The 25,120-nt window shown below is 37.5% G+C and overlaps 1 protein-coding gene across 2 annotated transcripts in view; it reads left to right on the top strand.

Annotated features, from left to right (window-relative positions):
• Positions 1–25,120, top strand: part of GALNT14 (polypeptide N-acetylgalactosaminyltransferase 14) — a 364,372-nt gene that overhangs the window by 329,896 nt on the left and 9,356 nt on the right. For both annotated transcript variants that reach the window (XM_016428013.2, XM_007476039.3), the window contains 3 exons: positions 2,026–2,118; positions 4,100–4,183; positions 5,605–5,749. In XM_016428013.2, the coding sequence (XP_016283499.1) occupies positions 2,026–2,118; positions 4,100–4,183; positions 5,605–5,749 (322 nt within the window). The remainder of the gene's footprint in view (positions 1–2,025; positions 2,119–4,099; positions 4,184–5,604; positions 5,750–25,120) is intronic.

Below are 25,120 nucleotides of genomic sequence, written 5' to 3'. Positions count from 1 at the left end.
CATGGTTACATGATTCTTTCTTTCCCCCCTCCCAGAGCCAATGAGCAATTCCACTGGGTTTTACATGTGTCATTGATCAAGATCTATTTCCATATTATTATTAATATTTGCAATAGAGTGATCATTTAAAGTTAACTTCTCCAATCATATCCCCATCGATCAATTATATGTTTTTCTTCTGTGTTTTTACTCCCACAGTTCTTCCTCTGAATGTGGATAGTGTTCTTTCTCATAAGTCTCTCAGAATTGTCCTGGATTATTGCATTGCTGCTAGTAGAAAAGTCCATTACATTCGATTGTGCCACAGTGTATCAGATGTTCTCCTGGTGCTCCTTTCACTCTGCATCAATTCCTGGAGGTCTTTCCACTGACTTTCATTTCAAACTATGTGCTGGACATCTCAGAATAAATGTCCCATAGACATTTTGAACTCAAAATGTCCAAAACAAAATGTATTATCTTTTATCTAAGGTCATTTCCCCTTCCAAATTTTCCTATTTTTGTCCCTCCTCCAGTTTACTTAGACTCACAATCTTCATCCTCAATTTCTTGCTCTTTCTCACCCTTTATATCCAATCAGTTGCCAAATCCTATTATTTCCACTTTTACATCTTCCCTGAACTTATCCTCTTCTCTTACATTTACATCTCCATAATGCAAGTCCTCATCACCTTGCATCTGGACTATTGAAGAAATCTTCCAGTTGTTATCTTGCCTAAGGTCTCTCCCCAATCAAACTGATCTTCCTAAAGAATAGGTCTGATCATATCACTCTCCTATTCAGTAAATTCAGACTTGCTATCACCTCTAGGATCAAATATAAAATTCTCTCTCTCTTTGTAACCTGACCCTCCTTGCTTTTCCAAAATCCTTACACCTTATTTCCTTTTACAGACTCTGAGGTCCAGTGATACCTGCCTGCCTCCTTGCTGTTTCTTACACTCCATCTTCTGACCCCAGGCATTTCTACTGGTTCTTCTCCTTTTTCTGGAATCTCTGACTCCTCAATCCCATCTCCTGGCATCCCTGGCTTCTTTCAAATGTTAGCTAAAATCCCACCTTCTGCCAAAAAAATCTTTTCCAATTCTCCTTGCTCTTAATGCCTTTCCTTTGAGAATATTCCAATTTCCACTGTATATGTCTTGTTTGTATAGAGTTTTGTATGTTATCTCCCACACTTGATTGTTGTTCTCTTGATAGAAAGGCCTGATTTTGCCTCTGTTTGTACCACTCAAGCTTAGCATAACATCAGTCATATTGAAGGTTCTTAATAAATGTTTGTTAATTTGACTTATTCCCTTTCAACACAATTCCATTTTAACAAACACAGAAGATAAGAGCTAAAAATACAGCCAGACCAGTCTGGCATATACTTTAAGAAAAGGTTACTTATTATTATATGCTTTTCCCAGAGCTTTTGAGCAAAATTACTGGTATCACATCACCATTTCAGCATGCTCATTTTCCTCAACCAATTCAGTGAACCATCCCTTGTAACAAAAAATAAAAAGGGAAAAAGCAGTTCAGTGAAATGAACCACATATCCACAGAGTGTGACAGCATATAGAATCTTTCACACACATAGCCCCCTGTCTCTGCAAAGAAGAGAGAGAGGTACATATCTGTAGAGGGTTATTTTAAACCATCCACATCTTGTGTTCATGTGGAAAATCACCCGAGGACTTGAAAGCTTTTTTTGTTTTGAGTTGGGCAGAGTCTAGTACCTATACAGTGAGATGATGAGAGGCAGTAGAGCAAGGTAGTATTTCCCTTTTGTTTGACCAACAATGTCTGAATGTCTTTTCTAAGCTGGACATGTCCATAATTTCTTTGAGTCACTTACTATGATGTAGTGGGAAAGTCAGAAGACTGAGAATCAGCAGACCTGAGTTTGGGTACAAGTTACTTGTCCTTTGGAGAAGAGAGTTTACTTTTCTCTGCAAAATGAGGAGGTGGGATGGGTTTGTCCTTTCTAAAAATTCTATAAGCTCTCCTTGATGTCCTGTGTCTCTGTTTATTTTCCAGGAACACCAAGCGTACAGCAGAGGTGTGGATGGATGAATTCAAGCATTACTTTTATGCTGCCAGGCCTGTAGCCCAGGGGCGACCATTTGGAAAGTAAGTCAGTCACCTTCAGGTGGTGGATGAGAAGGAACCTCAGTCTATCTGCCTTCAGAGTTTTAAAAGTCTTGTCCAATCCCTTCAATTAGAATGTAAATTCCTCGAAGGACCAATGGCTTTTTTTGGACCTTCTGGCAGTCCTGGACACCCAGGTGCTTAAGATATATCTCTTGATTGATTCTTTATTAGATTAACCCAGCCCCAGCTCAGCAAAGGGAAGAGGAATCTAATGATAACACCACCTTTCTAAAGTTAAGAAGTACGTCTAAGAGTAGTTTCTTTCCAGTTGTTTGCTGATTTACCAGAAGACCATCCAAGTTCATTCCAACTTTGCTTCCATTTTCTTTATTTAAATTTCTCTTCTCCATTGAAGGGCTGGGTTGTCAGAGCTTCCTTCTTCTCTTGAACCTGCCCTTCAATTGTAGTTTAATTCTCTATCTTCAACCCAGGTTCAACCTTAAAAGCAAGTCCTTCTTGGCCAGTTGTTTTAAAGTTAGGCACAAAGTAGGAATTGCCCTCTTCATTTGTTGTATTGAGTGATTGAGAGGATGAGATGAAGCTGATAAGATATCTGAGTGAGGATCATTCATTCTTAACAAAATTAGTCAATGACTCAGCTGCTAGGGATCTAGAGAGTAATGGGTATTGTGCCATAATTGATTTGTGGCTGTAAAACAGTAAGACTTAAAGACAAGAGTAGTGGTTTAAAATTCAGAAACTAAGCCCAGGCATTGCCCTTAAACTCACTGTACAAACTCTTGTCTTCCTACTCTTGTCCTCTCTTGAAACCATTATAAATGGCAATGGTAGTCATAGTAGAAATACTCATATAAATAACAATAAAACTGGCATTTATTTGGGTTTTATGACTTTCAAAGCACTTTCCATGCATTATGTTATTTGAGCCTTACAATAACTCTTTGAGGTCAGTCCTGCAGATATTATTATCTCCATTCTATAGGTGAAGAGACAAAATCTGAGGGGTTAAGTGACCTTCCCACAATTATGTAGCTATTAAGTGTCAATAATCACCTGGTAAGGTACAAGGGTGCCTTCCAAGATGCTGCAGTTTAAAGAGTCTAAGAAAGATGGTGGCCATCCTTTTTCTTGGGACCACAAACAACACTAACACATCTCACAACTGACTCAGGGGAGAGAACATAAGTGCTTAGGGTATATCACCACTATACTGAAGTGGTTAGACTTCACTGGCAATATCCCCCTAATCAATCAATAAGCATTTCTTACTATTCTAATAGATGCCATGGACTGCACTAGGTGCTGGAGTTACTTCCTGCCCTCAAGTAGTTACATTTTATTAGGACTTCATCCAAAGCATCTTGATAGGAAATTAGGTGATGACAGTGTGAGATAGGGGCCAACTGCCCTCAGAGTTTGTTTTGGAGCCATCCCAGGAGGCAGCTATAGGGAGGGGACTCATTTACTCTGATGAAGCCAGAGTTCTAGAAAGGCTGAATCTGAAGTCAGAAGACCTGGGTTCAAATCCAGACTCAGCTTAGACAAATTGTTTAATTTCTATGTGCCTCAGTTTCCCCATCAGAAAAGTTAAGGTTGTACTAGATGACACCCCTGTAATGTTCTTTCCAGCTCTGAGTAAGGTATTAAATGATAGTGGATGTTATCATGCTATTATTTTTTGAAAGGAAAGTAAAAAAAATATTTCTCAGATTCTACTTTCATAGTGAAATAAGATTCTTTGAGCTATTATTGCTGATTGTTCCCAACATTACTAAGTGTTTCTATAGCTCTCCATATAGCACAGTATTTTATTCTCTTTTTAGATAAGTTCATCGCTATGCCAGAGAGAGGTGGGCGCTAAGTGTGGGCACTTGTGTTCTCTAACCTTAGCAGATTCCCTTAGCTACAAAATGCCTCTAAGATCCTGTCATTGAGACTATTTTAAAGTCATTTGTGTACCATGATTATTTTCTCACCCCTCTCCCCTTCCCTAACCCAGCATACAAAGCCGAGTGGAGCTGAGGAAACGCCTAAAGTGCCATACCTTCAAGTGGTACTTGGAGAATGTCTATCCAGAACTCAGGTATCCATTTTTCCTCCCAGAGACTTATTTAGCACTTTTTTTAAACCTTTGACAAAAATTGTTGCTGGGGGGGGGTTAGGTAGGGAAAAGAAGTACCAAAGATAGTCCAATAGCAGATGCCATTGTATGGGGAGGAGGGAGAGGGTCAGCCCATTCTATGAAAGATGTTAAGGAGGAAGATGGTCCCTAACAGAGGAGCTGACACAGCAATGGGACTGAAGTGTTGGGCCAGGGCTGAGTAAGGTAATGCAGACTTCCAGGCTTGCAGAGGCTCTTTGGGAAGAAGCATGTGCCTTACCTGAAGCTGTCACCTTGTGACAAAGACCTTACCTCTCTGCCCTGGTAAACACTTTACAAACTTTCTATTCTTATCAATGTCATTACCCAAATAGAAGAGAGAAAACATGAAGAAAATCTAGAAGGGAGCCTCAGGAAAGACTTGAACACTGAAGGGTTCGGTCTGTAAGGAATGGCCAAAAATTATTAGATTATTTAGGAGAAATTAAGGCTGACAGGTAATTTAATAATGGCTGTTATTTACAGTAGATGATGAGTATTCACATGAAAGGTGACCTATTAATCTCTTTCTATTAAGGGTGGTGAAAGAAAGCTGTTGAATAACATTGGGGATTTAATTTAGGACAAAATTCTAAGCTACAGAGAAAGAATTTCTTTATCATGTTTTTAGACACCAGAATGGGTAACTAGAGAAAGACAGTAGAATCCTTTCTCAAAAGTTCCCCAAAAATGAGTATTTTAAACTCTTATTTGACTGATTTGCTTTAGCTATAGTGCTATCCCCAAAGTAGGGGGAATATTAAAAACCACCTAATGCCCTTCACAGCCCTGAACTATTTTCTTTCATTGTAAATGGGGTACAGTTGAAGGCTTTGGTTTAGAACTCACCTCAGAACCTTATTGCCTATAGGATCTTGGATGAGTCAATAACTTTCTCAGGCTCTTGGTGTCTATATCTGTAAAAAGAGGGATTTGCTCTAGATAGTCTTAAAGCTTCCTTCTCCCTCTGTGATCCTATTCTGTAATTCTTTTTTTCTCCTTAAATATTGCTTAACCCTTCGTTGTCCAGTCATGATTTTTTTTTTATGATCCCATTTGTGGTTTTCTTAGCAAAAATAATGGAATGATTTGCCTTTTTTTCTCCAGCTCAGATAAACAACTGAGGCTAACAGGGTTAAATGATTTGCCCAGGATCCCCCAGCTAGAAAGTGTCTGAGACCAGATTTTAATGCAGGAAGATGAGTCTTTTTGACCTGGCACTCAATCCACTGTGCCACCTAGCTGCCTCATGGCAAACCTTAGAGAATGCCAATCCCTGGTGGTTAAGCCTACCTGCTCCTAGGTTATATAAGGCAAAATTCCTAGACCTGATGAACAGGGCACTGTCATACCTTTTCCTTTAGAATTCCTGAGGAGTCCTTGTTCCAAAAGGGAATCATCCGGCAGAAACAGAAGTGCCTACAGTCCCGAAAGCAGGAAGGTCAAGAATTCCCATCCCTGATCCTGAGTCCTTGTATTGATGGTGATGGAGAAGCCTCAAGGCCCCAGGTAAAGTCAATGACTCTGGAATTTGTTAGGGTATTTTTGCCCAAGGTGGGGGGTAGGGCAGAGATAGCCAAATTACCCAGCCCAGCTCATCTGCTTTTATGAGATGTCAAATGATTTTCCTGCCCAACTGTATGCAGAGCTCAGAGATAGAGACTGAGATGGAAAAAATGCTAATTTCCAGGCTTTTAGCAGCTGTATTTACTGCTCTTTATGTTTCTAAATGCATAGAATTTCTCTGAAAGAAGAGCCTAATGTTCAGCATTTATGCCGTTATTAAATCGGTCATTAAACTAGCAGGAGCTTAATGAATATGACCTCTGTGCTTTATTTGCTGGGGGTGGGGGGGAGGCCACCTTGTCACACAGAGCAGGTTGTCTCTCTACCTCTCAAGCTGTAAATGCAAACAAAGAAAAACAGTTCAATGGATAATATAGCCTCCAGGCTAAAATGCCAAGTCTATGAAATTCATACTTTCAGGGTTCCTACTGCAATTGTGTCTCTGACTCTTTATGTTCATATTACTTTTAGGGAGACTTTTATATATTGAGCTCCATTAACTACATGTCATATAACCTCAATGAACTTTGTCCCCTACCCCCGTCTCTTCATTATCCTGTATCCATCAACCCCAGTGGAACATAACTTTTAACCTCATTCCTTTCTAACTACTGAAGGGAAGAGGGGGTAAATCATTAAAATTGATCACCACATCAAAAAAAAAAAAAAGCTGACATTGAGGTCAGTTAGGTGGGCTCAATGGATTGAGAACCAGTCCTGGATACTGGAGGTCCTGGATTCAAATCTGTCCTAGCTATCTGACCCTGAGAAAAACATTTAACCTTCATTGCTTATCTCTTACTACTCTTCTGCCTTAGAATCAATATCCAAGATGCAGAGAAAGAGGTTTGTTTTTTTTAGAGATAACATTATATGCAATGTTTTGTACCTATGAACCCCAACTATATTCCTATATTTCTTCTGTAGAGATCAAGCTTATTTTTTATAATTTCAAAATGTTCATTATTAATTATTTTGTGGTTTTTATTTCTCTTGTTTACATTGGTATAATCATTAGATATATTGTTTTCCTAATTCTATTTACTTCATTTTTCATAGATCCATAACTTTCCATTCTTCCCTTTACAACCCCAATTTCCCCCTCCCTCTATAGTGTCTTTAATCCCTTAATTCCCCAACTCTGACTCATTCCCCTCTTGAATCAATGAACAAAAAAAATTTAAGCTTTTATTATGTACTTACTACTTGCCAAACATTTTGCCAAGTTGTATAAAAATAAATTCAAAAGCAAGATCATCCTTGTCCACAAGAGGGTTTTCATTAACAGAAGGGATAATGGTGTGTAATAGGTAATAGCAGCCTGAACAAAAGTACTTTTGGTCTTGGAAGTTCCTGAAATGATGAGTGGAACAAGTGATCGAACCATTAGCACACCCTCTCCCAAGACAATGCTAGTGTTTCTCTGATTGTAGTTCTCATAGAAGGAGTTGGAAGGAAGGGTGGTAATGAGAATTACCAGTGTTCAGAAGAAAGTATGTAGCAGTGGCATTGGTGCTGAATTTGGAATCAAAGAGATGTAAGTTGAAATCTTGACTCTGTCATCTACACACCTTGGACAATTCATTTCATCTCTTTGGGTTTCCATTTCCCCAAGTGTACAATGAAGAAATTAGACTAGATGACCTCGGAGGTCTCTGCTATCACCAATCTATACTTCAGCAGATCCAGTGACGGGAAGAAAAATATAAAGCAATACCTACTGTTCAGGAAATTACATTTTATCTGGAGAGATTAAACTTATGTACATATCTACATACATATATACCTACATAAGTACAGAATAAGTAACAGGATCTCAGATTTAGAGGTTTAAGGTTTGCAGAGTTCTTTAGATAACTTATCATTTTTGATCCTCAAAATAACCCTCTCTGGTAAGTAACACAGATTTTCCCAAAAAATTTAGAGATGAGGAAACTAAGTCTCAGAGAGATTATGTTATTTGTCCAAGGTCATATATTTAAGGAATGTCAAAGATCATTCACACATTCTCTCTTTGCTTCTCTTTATTCATAATATTCATCATTTCTTATGGCACAATGATATTACATTATAGTCATGTACCAGTTGGTTTAGATAATCCCCAATAGAGGGTCATCTACTTTGCTTATAATTCTTTGCTACACTAAATATTTGGCTACAAATATGTATATGGAGCCCCTATGTTTAGCCAATGAACTCCTTGGGATATATGGCTAGTAATAGAATCTCTGAGTCAAAGTGTATAGACATTTTAGCTCCTTTATCTGCATAATTCCAGATTATCTCCCAGAATAGTTATGTCAATTCCTAGGTCTACTAACAATGTATTAGTTTGCCTGTCTTTTCACATTCCCTCTAACATTGACCCTTCTATTCTTTTATTATCTTTGCCAATTTTCTGGGAGTCAGGTAAAACCCCAGGGTAGTTTTGATTTGCATTTCTGTAATTATTAGTGATTTGGAGATTTTTTTCAAATAGTTAATAATATTTTGCTATTCTTCTTTTGAAAATTATTAATTCATCTCCTTTAAACATTTCTTTTTGGAGTATCTACTTGGGTCATACATTTCTATTAACTATCTATTTATCTTGCATATCAAACACCCATCAAAAATATTTGATTCTGGACATAGCTTTCTTTCCATCCTATACAGACTCAAAGAATGTTAGAACTGTAAGGTACTTTGTATATTAGCTACTCCTGACTCTTAATTTTACAACTTCACCTTTTATCTGCTACCATTTCTTTTCTTTCTTCATCTTCCAGGCAACTTAAACATGTTGGTAAGCATTAACTCTATTTCCTCACCACCTACTCACTGTAACTGTCTGCAGTCGCTTTCTTTCCTCCCACTCTTCTAAAAGTGGTCTCTTAATTCCTTCTAGTGACCTTGCCAAACCTCTTTTCCATATATTCTCCTTAAATAACAATAAAATTGCTCGTGTGCCCTCTCCCTCTTTATTAATACCCCTGCTTTATGAACCAGATTCATCCCCCAAGGTACCTCACCATCTAAATTAAAGATCAAACTCCTTTTTTTCCCTAATGCTTTGACTCTGTAAAACTCCACCTTGGAATTCTGGAAAAATTACTTATAGTTTTAATTCATATCCTTAGTCTCTCCAAAATGAAAAGTAGAATGTTGCTTAATTGACAGTTTATATTAGGTAGAGGGCAAGTATTTATTTCTACTGCACACAAAAGAAAAAAAATTACTGAAATATATATATATATATACATATATATATATACACACAGAGAGAAATAGCTATATATAAATAGCTATATCCTACAAGCATCCATTGATACAAAAATTCAAGAAGTAGTAAGATAACTGATATACTCTTTAAAAAAATAAACCCCTTTCCTTCTGTTTTGGAATCAATGATGTGTATTGGTTCCAAAGAATGATAAGGGGTAGACAATAAGGGTTGTGATTTGCCCATGGTCACACAGCTAGGAAATGTCTGAGGTCATATTTGAACCAAAGATCTCTCTTGGCTTGGCTCTCAATCCACTGAGCTACCTAACTGTCTCCCTGATATATTCTTAGAGATGTTGATACTTAAAACATTGACAAATGTTGCAGGACTACAAAGTAAGCATTTTACATTCTGATTTATCTCTACCCAATCTAAATAATTCCCTCCAGGTCCATGCATAGTGCCTCCCATCCCACCTGAGGAACTCTGACCTCTCTAAATCACAAAGATGTCCCTAACATGATGCCACCTAGAGAGTTGAGTAAGTGAGACAGTGCTCCCTTTTTAAGGGCCACTGAGTAAGTCATTCTTCTTTGATTAGTGGTCAGTCCTATCTGGCACAGCTTTAATGTAGTCCTTCTTTCTTTCAGGCAGCATGTAACAAGGTTCTAAGAGACTGCCCAAAGTTTGTTGTTTCATCCCAAAGATACAAGTCCTTAGGTTAGCATATGTTTCAGGAGTGCCCCCAGAGCAGTTCAGTATACACTCCAGGAGATGACCTCTGCAGACCCATCATCACTCATGCTCAATACAACTACTGGAGGCTTCTGAGAAAGGGAATATCCTCACAAAAGTGACCCTTTAAGAAGGTTGATATAATAATAGTGTGCAGAATATAATGGGGCAGGTTGGTAAAAGTGAATAATGGGCAACTCTAGGACAAAAATCAAAGCATGAGGTGATGAGGACAGTGGCAATGGGAATAGACAAATAGGGATCTGATGTATACAAGAGACATTTTAAATTAACAGTCTACAGAAGTTGTTGGCTAAATGTAGAGAGTGAAGGAGAAAGATAAGCAAAGTCAACCTCGAAGTCTTGCATTTAGGGATCTGGTGGTTTTGCTGCCAGACTTAAAGAAGTCAAGGGAGGACAATCTATTGGGTAGCTGAAGGAAAGGATAAAATAGTGATTTGATAGGATCTTAGGATTAGAGTTATAAGGAACTTTAGAGTTCACCCAATCTAACCTCTTTATTTTATGGATGTAATGACTAAGGCCAAGATAAATTAAATGCATTGTTCAAAGTCACAGAGGTGGTAAATAGCAGAGGCAACATATGAATTCAGGTCCATAGCTCTGAATCAATCCTTCTTTCCATTAAAAAAACACTGCCTTTAAATATGGTTTAAAAAGACTTGAGATATTCCATCTTTGGCTTCATCTAAGTCATTGATAAAAATGGGACAGAGCCAAACACAGATTCCTAGATCACCCCATCAGATAACTTCTTCCATATAAATATTGATTTACTAATTACTACTTCCTTAGTTCAGTCATTTAACACTCTATAGTCAACTAATTATATTATCATCTAGTTCACATCCCTGTAGACAAGTTCCTTGAAATACTTTGCCAGTTGTTTTGCTCAATATCTATTGTATTCCCATAAGCCACTCCTATAATTCCCTATCTAGAAAATGAGGCAAGTCTAGTATGACCTGTTATGGATGAAGGCATCAAGCCTTTTAGTGATCAGTGTTCATCCAAAATATTAACATACTCTCATTTTAATCCTACCTTTTAGAATGTTTTTCCAGGAATAGATGTTAAGGTCCTTGGACTATTTTTAAGACGGAACACTTTCTTTTCTTTGAAAATTAGGATATTTGTCCCTCTCCTGTCTTGTGATAATGCTTTTATTATCCATAGCATTTCAAAAATCCACCAACAGAGATTCATCATGCCTATCTTTTGGATTTTTCAGTATATTAAAGTGTATTTTGTCCAGACCTAGTGACATGAACTCAGTGAGGGCAGCTAAGTGTTCTCTTAACCACTTCTTTACTTTGGATGCCCTGCTAACTATTTTTGTTTTATAATTTCCATTCAAAAATCATTCTTTTTTAAGAGGAACAGAAGTATATTAAAGAGTGCCTGCTCCTTCTCATTATTATCTTTATAATCAGCCATGCTATACTCAATAGTGTCCTGTCCTTTCTTTAATCTTTCTCTTGCCCTCATATAAATGTAAAACAAAGACCTTGTCTTTTCCCTTAGTGTACATCATCAAATTAAACTCATTCTGTGGTTTAGCATTCCCTACATTCTTCTTTTAGGAATCATGTTTCTTTTTCATATTTTTATACTGTCCTCCCACCCAAAACTATTTTGTATTCATTTTGCCTTATTATATGTGCATATTGCTTCTTTGAACCCTTTGTACTAGACTCTCTTTTAGTGACTTTATCATGTACCTCAGTTTAATTATTATGTACATTCAAATGACACTCAAATATTCATTTAGCTCTTACCTTTCTCTTTTCTATTCTCACAGTTCCATTTTGATGTCCTAAATTTAATCTGTCTGGAATAGAAATTATTATCTTTATATCCAAAAAACTCTTCCCCCTCCTAACTTCCCTATTTCTGTAAAGGGTACCACCATCCTTCCATTTGGGCTTAGAACCATGGAATCATTTTCAAGTCCTCACTCTCCCTCATTCCCCATATTCTTTTTGTGGTAGAGTCAAGTATTGCTGAATTTAGCTCCATCATACTTCTTGTGTCTACCTGCTTCTCTCTACTCAAACAGTCACTAGCATAAATTAGGACTTCATCACTACTTGCTTAAACTAATACAAAAGTCTCCTAATTGGTCTCACCTCCAATCTTTTCTTTTCTCTCTATTATATCCTTCACAGAGCTGTGTAATATTCCTGAAGCACAAGTCTAATCAATTGTTCTCTTGTTCAAGAAGTGTCAGTGTATTCCTATTGTGTCTGGGATAAAATGACAAATTCCTCTACTTGACATTTGAAATATAGTTTATCCATCCCATTTTTTCAACTTTTTTCCCAATGTTTTTTGTTCAATTGTTTTAATTATGTCTGACTCTTTCTTTTTGTCCAAGGGGTGTTCTTGCAAAGATACTAGAGTGGTTTGCTTTTTCCTTCTCCAGCTCATTTTATAGAAGAGGAAATTTAGGCAAATAGAGGAAAATGACTTGCCCAGGGTCTCACAAACACACACACACACACACACACACACATCTAGTAAATGTATGTGGTCATATTTGAACTTGGGAAGATGCTGTCAGGAAGAAGTACTCTGCCACCTAACTGCCCCATTAAAAAAAAATAATTTACCTTATATATCCTATCTTCCAACAAAGAGACCAATTTGCTTTTCCCACAGGTCCTCTCTTGTTCTTGGGGTGTTTTCTTTCCTCACTTCTAACTAGAAAATTTCCTAGCTTCCTTCAAAGCTTAACTTAGGTGTTCCCTTCTTTGGGAAGCTTCTCCTGATCTCCCCAGATATCCATGTCTCCTCCCACTCCAGGAATTAGTTCATTTTTTTTCTCTGTGTATTTTATATACACTTTGCTGTGTTATGTGTTTTCCCCCAGTAGCATATAAGCTTGTTGAGGGAATGGACTGTTTGGCTTCAGCCATTGAATCCCTAGGCCCAGGCACAGTGCCAATCACATGGTAGTAAACTCTCAATAAAATATTTATTGAATTGAATTTGGAGGGGAATTATAAGAGACCTAGAGTTTATGGATGGATAATGAAAGGTTATTTGAGCAAGGGCCAAAGTCTTCTCTGACTGAGCCAGAGAATTTCTCCAGTCCATCAGTTTTCTTGGCATATATTAGAGAATATTTGATAGACTTAAGTTGGTCTTTCAGATATTCCCTCTTAAAGTACTGTCACAAGACTTAGATGTCTCAAATAGAAACCATTTTTAAGTACAAAGTGAGCAGGGCCATCGCATAGCTGATCCATTTATTTCATCTATCACTATGATTGATATGGATTGCTACACAATCAATTCAAGTGTAGTGATTGGTATTGATCCTGGAAGCCATCAAAATAAGTCAGCTGATTTTGCTGTGGACTGGTTCATCTATTGTAGGTAGGCGTGACCTCTAATGTCTCATTTACTTTTGACTAAACCATTACATGGTCATGGAGCAGTGCCCCAGCAATGCCCAGTATTACCTGAAGAGTCCCTTTGTAAGGCAACATTGGCTGAGGTATTTTATGATGGCCACATAAGAAACTTTTCTCTTCTTAAATTTGGCACACCCATTTCCCTTATCTCCTCCCTACCTGTTCCTCCTTCCTTCCTTAGCTGAATTATTCATTCTTCCCTCCCTTTTCCTCTTTGTTCACCCCCTTGCCCTCCCTCCTTCTCCCCCAGACTCTCTCCTTACCCTAAATCACCCTCAGGGGCTCTCTTGTCTACCCTAACCCACAAATCCATCTGCCATAATTCAAGAACTGTCTGAAAATGCACCTTCTTGTTGAAAGAAATGTGTAAAAGAAAGACCATGAATATCCTCCATCTGTTCTTATTTAAACATGCAATTTATATGGTTCCCATCTTGGACAACTTGCTACTCTCCAGTGTGCCCTTAATAATCATGATATGCCCACATGGAAAACTGTTCCCTGTGTAAAATATTACACCAACAGAATAATGTCAAGAAAAATTGATATAAGATGCAATATTTTTCATGGAGTTAGTTTAAGTCCATTATAATTCTGTCCAAACTTAACTACATTATTATCTCTCCTAAATAGAACTGGGTGTGGCCTCCAAGTTAAAGAAGGAATCAAATCCAAACATCTTAATAACCCATTATTTGGTGTATAAGGAGGTCATAATTATAAGACTCCACTGGAAAATACATTAACTAGCCCTTTCCTATCATGGAATTGGTTTTAATTCAAATATAATTTGCATTTAATCTGTATAAAATTCTTTATGTATGCCATGCAAAGACAGAGACAAAAGACTTTGAGCCCTGATCTAAAGGTCTCTTTTGAACTATTGATGGAGGCAAAATCTACAAATACCTTGGTCCCCTCTAGGAAAGATACACAAGGATAACAGAAAGAAGCCTGTATATGACTACAATTTAACCTTAATGGTATCTTGAAATGAAAATTGAATGACAAGAACTCATTTAAACCCATTTAAAGCAATTAACCCCTACGCAATACTAGTCTTTTTTTGTCTTTTTTTTTAACAGTACTAATCTTAATGTACACTTTGGGGACTATAAAATACTCTACAGGTTTGGAAAGCATTCTCACAACAATCTGTACAATATTAATTCAATAGAGTCTGTCACCCTCAAAAAGCCATGGAAAGGTTAATATTTTCTTTAAAAAACGAGGAAGAGGATAGATAGGCATCATTGGAGTACATAATAAATAGTTCTCAAGTCTCTCAAAATATTCCTGGATAGAAGCAGATGTCATTTCGCTTAGCAGTGGTAATGGTTGATAACAGGTACATTCTATTAGATTTATTAAGTATAACTGAAAGTGATTTACCTCTCTATCGTTCCTATGAGGAAGCTAAGATCGAAGCATGGAATCAAAAGACCCTCCATGGCTGACATTCTTATGAACTCAGGAAAACAATATAGCAACCAAAAGGCATAAAATGTGTCTAGCTCCTGTAGATTTGTTTTTGGAAACAGGAATCTCCAAATGGCAATTTGGAACCAGGCCATTACTAGTAAAAATTATTATATATAAATATATATATATTATAATACATATAATATATATTATATATAGTATTATCTTTCAGCAGCCCAGATTTATGCAAGACAAACAAATAAGAACCACTGCTAGATCTAGGGGGCTAGGACACTGTCCTGTCCCTTTCCACTAAGGAACATTTCTCAGCACCAAATGCCCACATCTGGATCATGTTCAATGATGGGGGGGGGGGTTGACCATCTAAAATATGGATCAGGACTTTTTCTCACACAATTTATTTCTTTATATTTCTAATACAGTACTATAAGGAAAAAGCTTAGATTTAATATACTTAAAATTTGGGTTTAGTTTGTCTCCCCTAAAAGGGAAGAAAAAAGCACCTGCTCAATGAGCTATGTAAATCAAATGAGCTAGCTTTTTCATTTTCACACAGATACTTAATACAAAGTCTCCTAAGCATACTTTGACTAAAAACTTAAAATAGAACACAGTAATTTATAGCTATTATTATATTCTCCAAGGAAGGTGAGTCTTAAAAACCTAAAAAAATATTAAAAAATAAACTATTTTGCAGGAATTCAGACTAGACATCTTATATTTCACTTCAATTCTACATTCTCTAAGAATTTTCTCCAGGTCTATATCTTGGTAGATAGGCTTGTGCTCTTTCTGGTGGACATTTCGTATGTGATGCATTAATGGATTTTTAAAGGGTTCTTCCCAAATGTAGTGAGTACTGACTAAGAATCCAGGAGCTGTGAACTTCAAAAATTCACAAGATGGTCTGTAAGGGCAGATATTTCCACCTCAGGATCACTATTCACTCATCTATACTCAGGAAGAAACCAAATGGAGGAAACAACCAAGGCTTAGATTTTGCTTAAGACTGTATGTATAGACTTCCAGTCAAGATGGCAGCTTAGACAGAGCAAAAGTTCAGACCTCCAAAAACCCTTCCTTACCGATCACAACCTGTATGCTCCTAGGGCACCAAAATTCAAAACAAACAACAGGACAGACCACAGGAACCCTCCTTCTGGACTCAGACCAAAAGGTATGCCCCCCCAAAGTCAGAACCCTAGATCATTCGGATCTAAGGGGTAGGCAGAAGGAAGGTCCCAGGACCCATCCCCCCAACCCAGAGCACTGAGCCCGAGGCAGCAGCGGGAACCTCAGGGCCGGCAAAAGGACCTCAGGGCCAGCTATTCTGAAGGGTGCATCTTGAAAACAAACTGAGCCAGTTGCGGGGACACCCAACACAGATAGCATAGAAACAGAGAGAGACAGGGGGAGCCTGTAGACCCCTGGCTGAGTCCTTCAATCTGAGTCTCATAGAAGGTCCCTGCCTCAGGGCACATTCAGTCCAATCCAGCTGAACTTAATCCTATCAGGAGCCCTCTGAACTCAGGGAAGCCACGGCCCCTCCCCCCTTAGAGACCAGGGTCTTCTGAAAGAACAGAAACCTCAGGGCTGGCAAAGGCACTGAGATAACTTGAGGACAGTGCTGAGCCAGGCTCAGAGAGTGGAAGTAAGGCAGAGGAGAAGCAACTGGAGGGAACTGAGAGCAGTAACACCTGAAATGCCTGTAGACCCTGGGCTTCCCCGGGAAGACAGAGCAGCTGCAGAGAACGGACAATTTGCCTGGGGCTAAAACCTCAGAACATCAGACAGATAGAGGAAGAACCAGTCCTCCTCACTCAGATAGAGATGGCAAACAGTACAGAAGTACAAAACCTCAAAACACCAAGAAAAACAAGAAGAAGGGAGCAACTTTGGACACATTTTATGGAGCAAAAATACAAAATACAGAGGAGATAGAAGAGGAAACACAAACAAATGCTCCAAAACCTTCCAAATGAAATGGAAACTCTCCACAAACTTTTGAAGAATTTAAATCGGAAATGATCAAAAAGATGGAAGCCTTCTGGCAGGAAAAGTGGGAAATAGTGCAAAAGGAATTCAGCAATCTGAAGCATTGAAAAATGCAACTACAAAACAATTTGATCAAATTGAAAAGGAAAACCAGGCTTTAAAGGTCAGAATTAGGCAACTGGAAGACAATGATCTTGCAAAAGAGCAAGAAGTTAGAAGAGAGCATAAAATATCTCACTGACAAGGTGATAGACCTGAAAAATAGAGGAAGAAGAGACAATCTGAGAATAATTTGACAACCAGAAAAGCCAGAAATAAACAGTAAACTTGACATCATAATACAAGATATAATAAAAGAAAATTGCCCAGAGATTCTAGAACAAGGGGGCAATACAGGCATTGAAAGAGTTCACAGAACACCCTCTACACTAAATCCCCAAAAGAAAACTCCCAGGAATGTAATTGCCAAATTCCAAAGCTTTCAAGCAAAAGAAAAAATCTTACAAGTAGCCAGAAAAAGACAATTTAGATATAAAGGAATGCCAATCAGGGTCACACAAGACCTTGCAATTTCCACTCTGAATGACCAGAAGGCATGGAACATGATTTTCAGAAAGGCAAGAGAGCTAGATCTCCAACCAAGAATCATCTATCCAACAAAACTGACTATATACTTCCAAGGGAAAGTATGGGCATTCAACAAAATAGAAGATTTCCATTGCTTTGCAAAGAAAAGACCAGAGCTCTGTGGAAAGTTCGATATCGAAAAACAAAGAGCATGGAATACCTGAAAAGGTAAATATGAAGGAAAGGGGAAAGGAGAAAAATGTTATCTTTTTCTTTTATTCAAACTGTCTTCTATAAGGACTACATTTATATCAATCTATATATGTTAATTTAGGTAAAATGTAATGTGTAAATAGGGGAAAAGAAAAACTAAATAGAATAATATTTCTCACACAAAGATACACACGGGAAGGGGAGGGGAAGAAAACTCCTATAAGAAAGAGAGGAAGAGAGTTTTTACTTAAACCTTACTCTCAGGGAAATCAACTCTGAGAGGGAAGAGGATCCAGATACATTGGGATCTTGAATTCTATCTTACCCAAAAAGGGTAGGGAGAAGGGAAAACCAAGGGCGGGGAGGGGGTTAGGGGACACAAAAAGGGAGGAAAGGAGAGGGGGTAGGGGTAGGGAACAAAAAGGGAGAGGCTAGAAAAGGAAACATATCAAAGGAGGGGACAAGGGGGACTGATTTAAAGTAAATCACTGGATTAAAAGGTTAGAGCTAAAGAAGAAAGGTTAGAATTAGGGGAGGATATCAAAATGCCAGGGAGTCTGCAAGTGACAATCATAACTTTGAAAGTGAATGGGATGAACTCACCCATAAAACGAAGACAAATAACAATGGATTAGAATCCAAAACCCTACCATATGTTTGTTGTCTTCAAGAAACACACATGAGGGAGGAAGACACCCACAACGTCAGAATTAAATGATGGAGTAAGACCTTCTGGACCTCAACTGATAGAACGAAGGCAGGAGTTGCAATCATGATAACTGATAAAGCCAAAGCAAAAATAGGCCTGATTAAAAGGGATAGGGAAGGTAATTATATTTTGTTAAAAGGGACTTTAGATAATGAGGAAATATCACTAATCAACGTGTATGCACCAAATAATATAGCACCCAAATTTCTAATGGAGAAACTAGGAGAATTGAAGGAAGAAATAGACAGTAAAACCATATTAGTGGGAGATTTTAACCAACCACTATCAAATTTAGATAAATCAAATAAAAAAATAAGTAAGAAAGAGGTAAAAGAAGTAAATGAAATCTTAGAAAAATTAGAGTTAATAGACATATGGAGAAAAATAAATAGGGACAAAAAGGAACACACCTTCTTCTCAGCACCACATGGCACATTCACAAAGACTGACCATACACTAGGTCACAGAAAAATGGCATACAAATGCAGAAAAGCAGAAATAATAAATGCAGCCTTTTCAGATCACAAGTCAATAAAAATAATGATCAGTAAGGGTACATGGAAAACCAAATCAAAAATTAATTGGAAATTAAATAATATGATACTCCAAAATCTGTTCTTAGAGACCAAATCATAGAAACAATTAATAATTTCATTGAGGAAAATGACAATGGTGAGACATCCTTTCACACCTTTTGGGATGCAGCCAAAGCAGGATTAATCAGAGGTAAATTCATATCCCTGAGTGCATATATGAACAAACTAGGGAGGGCAGAGATCAATGAATTGGAAATGCAAATAAAAAACTTGAAAGCAAACAAATTAAAAACCCCCAGAAGAAAACCAAACTAGAGATCCTAAAAATTAAGGGAGAAATTAATAAAATCAAAGTGATAGAGCTATTGAAGTAATAAATAAGACTAGAAGCTGATACTTTGAAAAAACAAACCAAATAGACAAAGTAATGGTCAATCTAATTAAAAAAAAGAAAGAAGAAAGGCAAATTAACAGCATCAAAGATGAAAATGGGAACATTACCTCCAATAAAGAGGAAATTAAGGCAATCATTAATAATTACTTTGCCCAATTATATGGCAATAAATACACCAATCTAGGCGATATGGATGAATATATATATATATATATATATATATATATATATAAATACAAACTGCCTAGACTAACAGAAGAAGAAATAGAATTCTTAAATAATCCCATATCAGAAAATGAAATCCAACAGGCCTTCAAAGAACCCCCTAAAAAAAAATCCCCAGGGCCTGAAGGATTCACAAGTGAATTCTATCAAACATTCAAAGGACAGTTAATCCCAATACTATACAAACTTTTTGACATAATAAGCAAAGAGGGAGTTCTACCAAACTCCATTTATGACACAAACATGCCACTGATTCCAAAACCAGGCAGGTCAAAAACAGAGAAAGAAAATTATAGACCAATCTCTCTAATGTATATAGATGCAAAAATCTTAAATAGGATACTAGCAAGAAAGATTCCAGCAAGTGATCAGAAGGGTCATCCACCATGATCAAGGAGGATTTATACCAGGGTTGCAGGGCTGGTTAAATATTAGGAAAACCATCCACATAATTGCCCATATCAACAAGCAAACCAACAAAAATCACATGATTATTTCAATAGATGCAGAAAAAGCTTTTGATAAAATACAACATTCATTCCTATTAAAAACACTAGAAAACAGAGGAATAGAAGGGTCGTTCCTAAAAATAATAAACAGTATATATCTAAAACCATCAGCTAATATCATCTGCAATGGGGATAAACTAGATGCATTCCCAATAAGATCAGGAGTGAAACAAGGATTCTCATTATCACCTCTACTATTTGACATTATACTAGAAACACTAGCAGTAGCAATTAGAGAAGAAAAAAAAATTGAAGACATTAAAATAAGCAAGGAGGAGACCAAGTTATCGCACTTTGCGGATGACATGATGGTCTACTTAAAGAATCCTAGAGACTCAAACAAAAAGCTAATTGAAATAATCAATAACTTTAGCAAAGTTGCAGGATACAAAATAAACCCGCATAAGTCATCAGCATTTCTATATATTTCCAACACAGCTCAGCAGCAAAAACCAGAAAGAGAAATCCCATTCAAAATCACGTTAGACAAAATAAAATACCTAGGAATCTATCTCCCGAGATAAACACAAGAACTATATGAACACAACTACAAAACACTCTCTACACAACTAAAACTAGACTTGAGCAATTGGAAAAACATTAACTGGTCATGGATAGGTCGAGCCAATATAATAAAAATGACCATCCTACCCAAACTTATTCATCTATTTAGTGCCATACCCATGGAACTTCCAAAAAATTTCTTTACTGATTTAGAAAAAAACATAACAAAGTTCATTTGGAAGAACAAAGGATCAAGGATATCCAGGGAAACAATGAAAAAAAAAATACAAAGGAAGGGGGGTTTGCAATCCCAGATCTCAAAGTATATTACAAAGCAGCAGTCATCAAAACAATTTGGTACTGGCTAAGAGACAGAAAGGAGGATCAGTGGAATAGACTTGGGGCAAGTGACCTCAGCAAGACAGTTATATGATAAACCCAAAGATCCCAGCTTTTGGTACAAAAATCCACTATTCGATAAATACTGCTGGGAAAATTAGAAGACAGTGTGGGAGAGATTAAGTTTGGATCAACACTTCACACCCTACACCAAGATAAATTCAAAATGGGTGAATGACTTGAACATAAAGAAGGAAATTATAAGTAAATTAGGCAAACACAAAATAGTATACATGTCAGACCTTTGAGAAGGGAAAGACTTTAAAACCAAGCAAGACATAGAAAAAGACACAAAATGTAAAATAAATAATTTTGACTACATCAAATTAAAAAGCTTTTTACAAACAAAGCCAATGTTACTAAAATCAGAAGGGAAGCAACAAATTGGGAAACAATCTTCATAAAAACCTCTGACAAAGGTTTAATTACTCAAATTTACAAAGAGCTACATCAATTGTACCAAAAATCAAGCCATTCTCCAATTGATAAATGGGCAAGGGACATGAATAGACAGTTTTCAGATAAAGAAATCAAAACTATTAATAAGCACATGAAAAAGTGTTCTACATCTCTTATAATCAGAGAGATGCAAATCAAAACAACTCTGAGGTATCACCTCATACCTAGCAGATTGGCTAACATGACAGCTATGGAAAGTAATAAATGCTGGAGGGGATGTGGCAAAGTTGGGATATTAATGCATTGTTGGTGGAGTTGTGAATTGATCCAACCATTCTGGAGGGTAATTTGGAATTATGCCCAAAGGGTGATAAAAGACTGTCTGCCCTTTGATCCAGCCATAGCACTGCTCGGTCTGTACCCCAAAGAGATAATAAGGAAAAAGACTTGTACAAGAATATTCATAGCTGCGCTCTTTGTGGTGGTCAAAAATTGGAAAATGAGGGGATGCCCTTCAATTGGGGAATGGCTGAAGAAATTGTGGTATCTGTTGGTGATGGAATACTATTGTGCTAAAAGGAATAATAAAGTGGAGGAATTCCATCGAGACTGGAACAACCTCCAGGAAGTGATGCAGAGCGAAAGGAGCAGAACCAGGAAAACATTGTACACAGAGACTGACACACTGTGAAACAATCGAACATAATGGACTTCTCCATTAGTGGCAATGCAATGTCCCTGAACAATCTGCAGGGATCTAGGAGAAAAATACTATCCATAAGCAGTGGACAAACTGTGGGAGTAAAAACACCAAGGAAAAGCAACTCTTTCACTACAGGTGTTGAGGGGACATGTCTGAGGAGAGACTCTAAATGAACACTCTAATGCAAATACCAACAACATGGAAATGGGTTTGAATCAGGAACACATGTGATACCCAGTGGAATCACGCATCGGCTATGGGAGAGTTGGGAGCGGGGGTGAGGAAAAGAAAATGATCTTTGTCTCTAATGAATAATGCTTGGAAATGATCAAATAAAATATTTTTAAAAATAATCAATAGGAATAATTTTTAAAAAGACTGTATGTATACCTTCAACTACCATGTGCTTATAGTCTGCCATTTCTCATAGGGTGGAGGAAAGGGATCAACCTTCCAAAGACAGGCTCAAATAGTTTTAACCCAGTCTTCAAATAGGTAGAGAAGAAAGGCTTTGGCTTGAGTCATTCTTCATGAGAGGTCCATTGAATCAATAACTTTCCTGCTCAGTTACTGGTAAAGGCCTTGCATTGTCATTTTAAAGAATTAAGGCCTTTGAGCAGTGAGTCTCAAATGTACCTAGAGTCCCTGGATGAAATGCTTCCTCCCCTGGAGTATTTATGAATGGGATGGAATAAGAGGTCACTCAAAAAAGAAGGCTGAAGTTTTTTGTGTTGGCATGAAAACTTGTGCATTCATATCGGTAGCTCCTGATGCCTAAAACTTGCTCCTATATCTCAGTATGTTAAAATATGCTTTTTCTTTCCTTCAAGGCTCAACTCAGATGCCACATTCTCCATAAAACCTTTTCTTTGCCTACCTTTTTACTTCCTGTTATCAAATTCCTTTTATCACTTTCTCTGGGCTTTAGTTATCTCTTTATATTTCTTGCCATAGTTATTTGTGTACATGCCTTACCTCCTTTCCCCCATTAGACCTTAAGATATTTATAAGAGGACATTGTGTGGCTGCTCATCTCTACATGAGTATCATCTAACACGGTGCCCTACACATAGGAGGAACTCAGTCAGTATTTGTTGAGTGAAATAAAATGTATGAGAAAATAAAATAAATCCTCTAGTGGTGGAGGACCAAGAAGAGAAGCAGAGAAGCTCTGCCCCATAATTCTTCCACACAGATCTAGAAAATACCATAGATGTAGTCCTGATCAGGCAATGCAAGAAAAAAAGCATAGTCATTTTTTTTTCCCAACCAAGTCAGCAAAGGAAAACACATCTGTGATCACTAGGGAGATAAGGCCAAGTAATGAATAGTGGCATAGAACATTCCAGAGCAAGGAAAAGTTATATACCAGGGCAAATAGAAGTTTCAAATCTAGCAAAGATGAACCTGAACTTGTGCAAGGTATAGAAATAGATGCCAACTGCCAGCTCTTTTGCTCATTTCTCAATTCTTAGTCATAGATCTAGACCTGACTAAGAAAAAGACCTGCCCTTAAGGATGACATTTCAGGGTACAGAGCAGTCACTCTATTATATATATTTAACAAGGAACAAGTTCAGAAGGAAGCAGCTGCTGGAAGCAAAATGGATGATCATAAAGGAACTAAAAAAGGAATATGGGATATAATGCATGGTTGCCCCTAGAACCCTAAAGGGGTCATAGAGGGAGTCTAGTTGGACAAAAGGTCTGGAAATATAGTTTTAATATATTTTATGATCCTAAAATATAAATGGACAGGGAAGGGAAGACAAATACCCCAAGAAGGAAAGGGAGAGGAAAGATAAAGAAAATTACTTCACGTAATTGGAATGAGCTGCTAAAGTCTTGAGAAACCAGGAGGAAGAAATGAGAGGAACAGATGACAGTTTAACCTCACATATGAACTAGTCAAAGGATGGAAGAATACACACACAGCAGAAATATAGTGCACACAATAAGAAAACAGCAGGGAGAAGGGAGAGGGGAAAATAAGGGTAGATCAAGGGAGAGATTAGTCCTAAGCAAAAAAAACAAAACAAACAAACTCTTAAGTATGTACAAAAATATTTATAGAAGCTCTTTTTGTGATGGCAAAGAATTAGAAGCTGAGAGAGTGCACGTCAAATTGGAGAATGGTTGAACAAGTTGTGGTGTAGGATTATGATGGAATACTACTATGCTATCAGGAATTATGAAAGAAGCTAGTTTCAGAAAAACCTCAGAAAACTTGTATGAACTAATTCAGGGTGAAATGAGTATAACCAGGGGGAAAATGTGCTCAATAACAATAGTATTATAAAAACAAAATACCTTAGAAAACTTAAGAACTTTGATTGCCTTAATGACTAATCACAGTTCCTGAGAATTCATGATGAAACATGTTATCCAATTCTTGATAGAAAAGTAATAGATTCAGGAAGCAGATGGGACATATTTTTTTTTGGACAAAGCCAATGGGGGAATATTCATGTTTTTTACTATATATGTTTATAATGAGGTTTTGTTTTTCTTTTCAGTTTGAAAGGAGAGGAGAGGAGAGAGAAAGTGAATTTTTGTTGCCTGAACAATCTATTTAAAAAAGATAAAAAGGAAAAGCAGAACAAAAAAATGAAAATGAAAGCGAAATGAATGAAAAGGAAGGGCATTGGTAGTGAATACATTCAGCTCCCTGCCCCCTCTGCTGTTACTTGCTCCCACTGACTGAGGGTACAGCTGCCTCACTGGCTAGAGTCCCAGGAGTAATATCCCTCTGGTCTTGCCTTTGTTAAAGGATTTCATTTTCCTTTCAACAACATAGTAGTAGATATTTGTGTCTCTACATATATGTATTCGTGTGAATATACATGCATGTGCAGGAAGGAAAGGGAACATCAAGAGCTTTTTGTAATTCGACCAAATCCTCCCCAAGATAAAGATGTCATAGGGAGCTTCAGATCGGTTCCCTATTGGTACTAAGCCAGAGATAACAGCCACTAGTACAGCCACCGCTGTCTTCCTGGAGTCAGAAACTGACTCCAGGATTCATTTAATAAACTCATTCATCATGGGCCATTCCAGGAAGCCTGACAAGCTTCAGAATGAGAATCGGAAACCTCTTAGACTACAGGCCTTCTGCCTTGGGTCCTGGGCCATGGGCATAGTTCCTCTCTTCCCTCCCTTCCTAGCAATGTGGCCACTGATCAATGTTTCTCAGGAATGCGGTCAGGCTGAATTATTTAATTGCCAGTAAAGTACCTGCTGATGGGAAACCAAGTGTGAGGGCTGAGATCAGTGCTTCATGCATCTTTTCATATAGGCAGCTAATCAGACTTTGAGAAATGCTGCTGAGACATTCTCCC

This window comes from Monodelphis domestica, chromosome 1 (assembly GCF_027887165.1).
Source record: "Monodelphis domestica isolate mMonDom1 chromosome 1, mMonDom1.pri, whole genome shotgun sequence".
NCBI classification, from domain to species: Eukaryota; Metazoa; Chordata; class Mammalia; order Didelphimorphia; family Didelphidae; genus Monodelphis; species Monodelphis domestica.
This window is presented reverse-complemented; position numbering and strand designations above follow the sequence as displayed.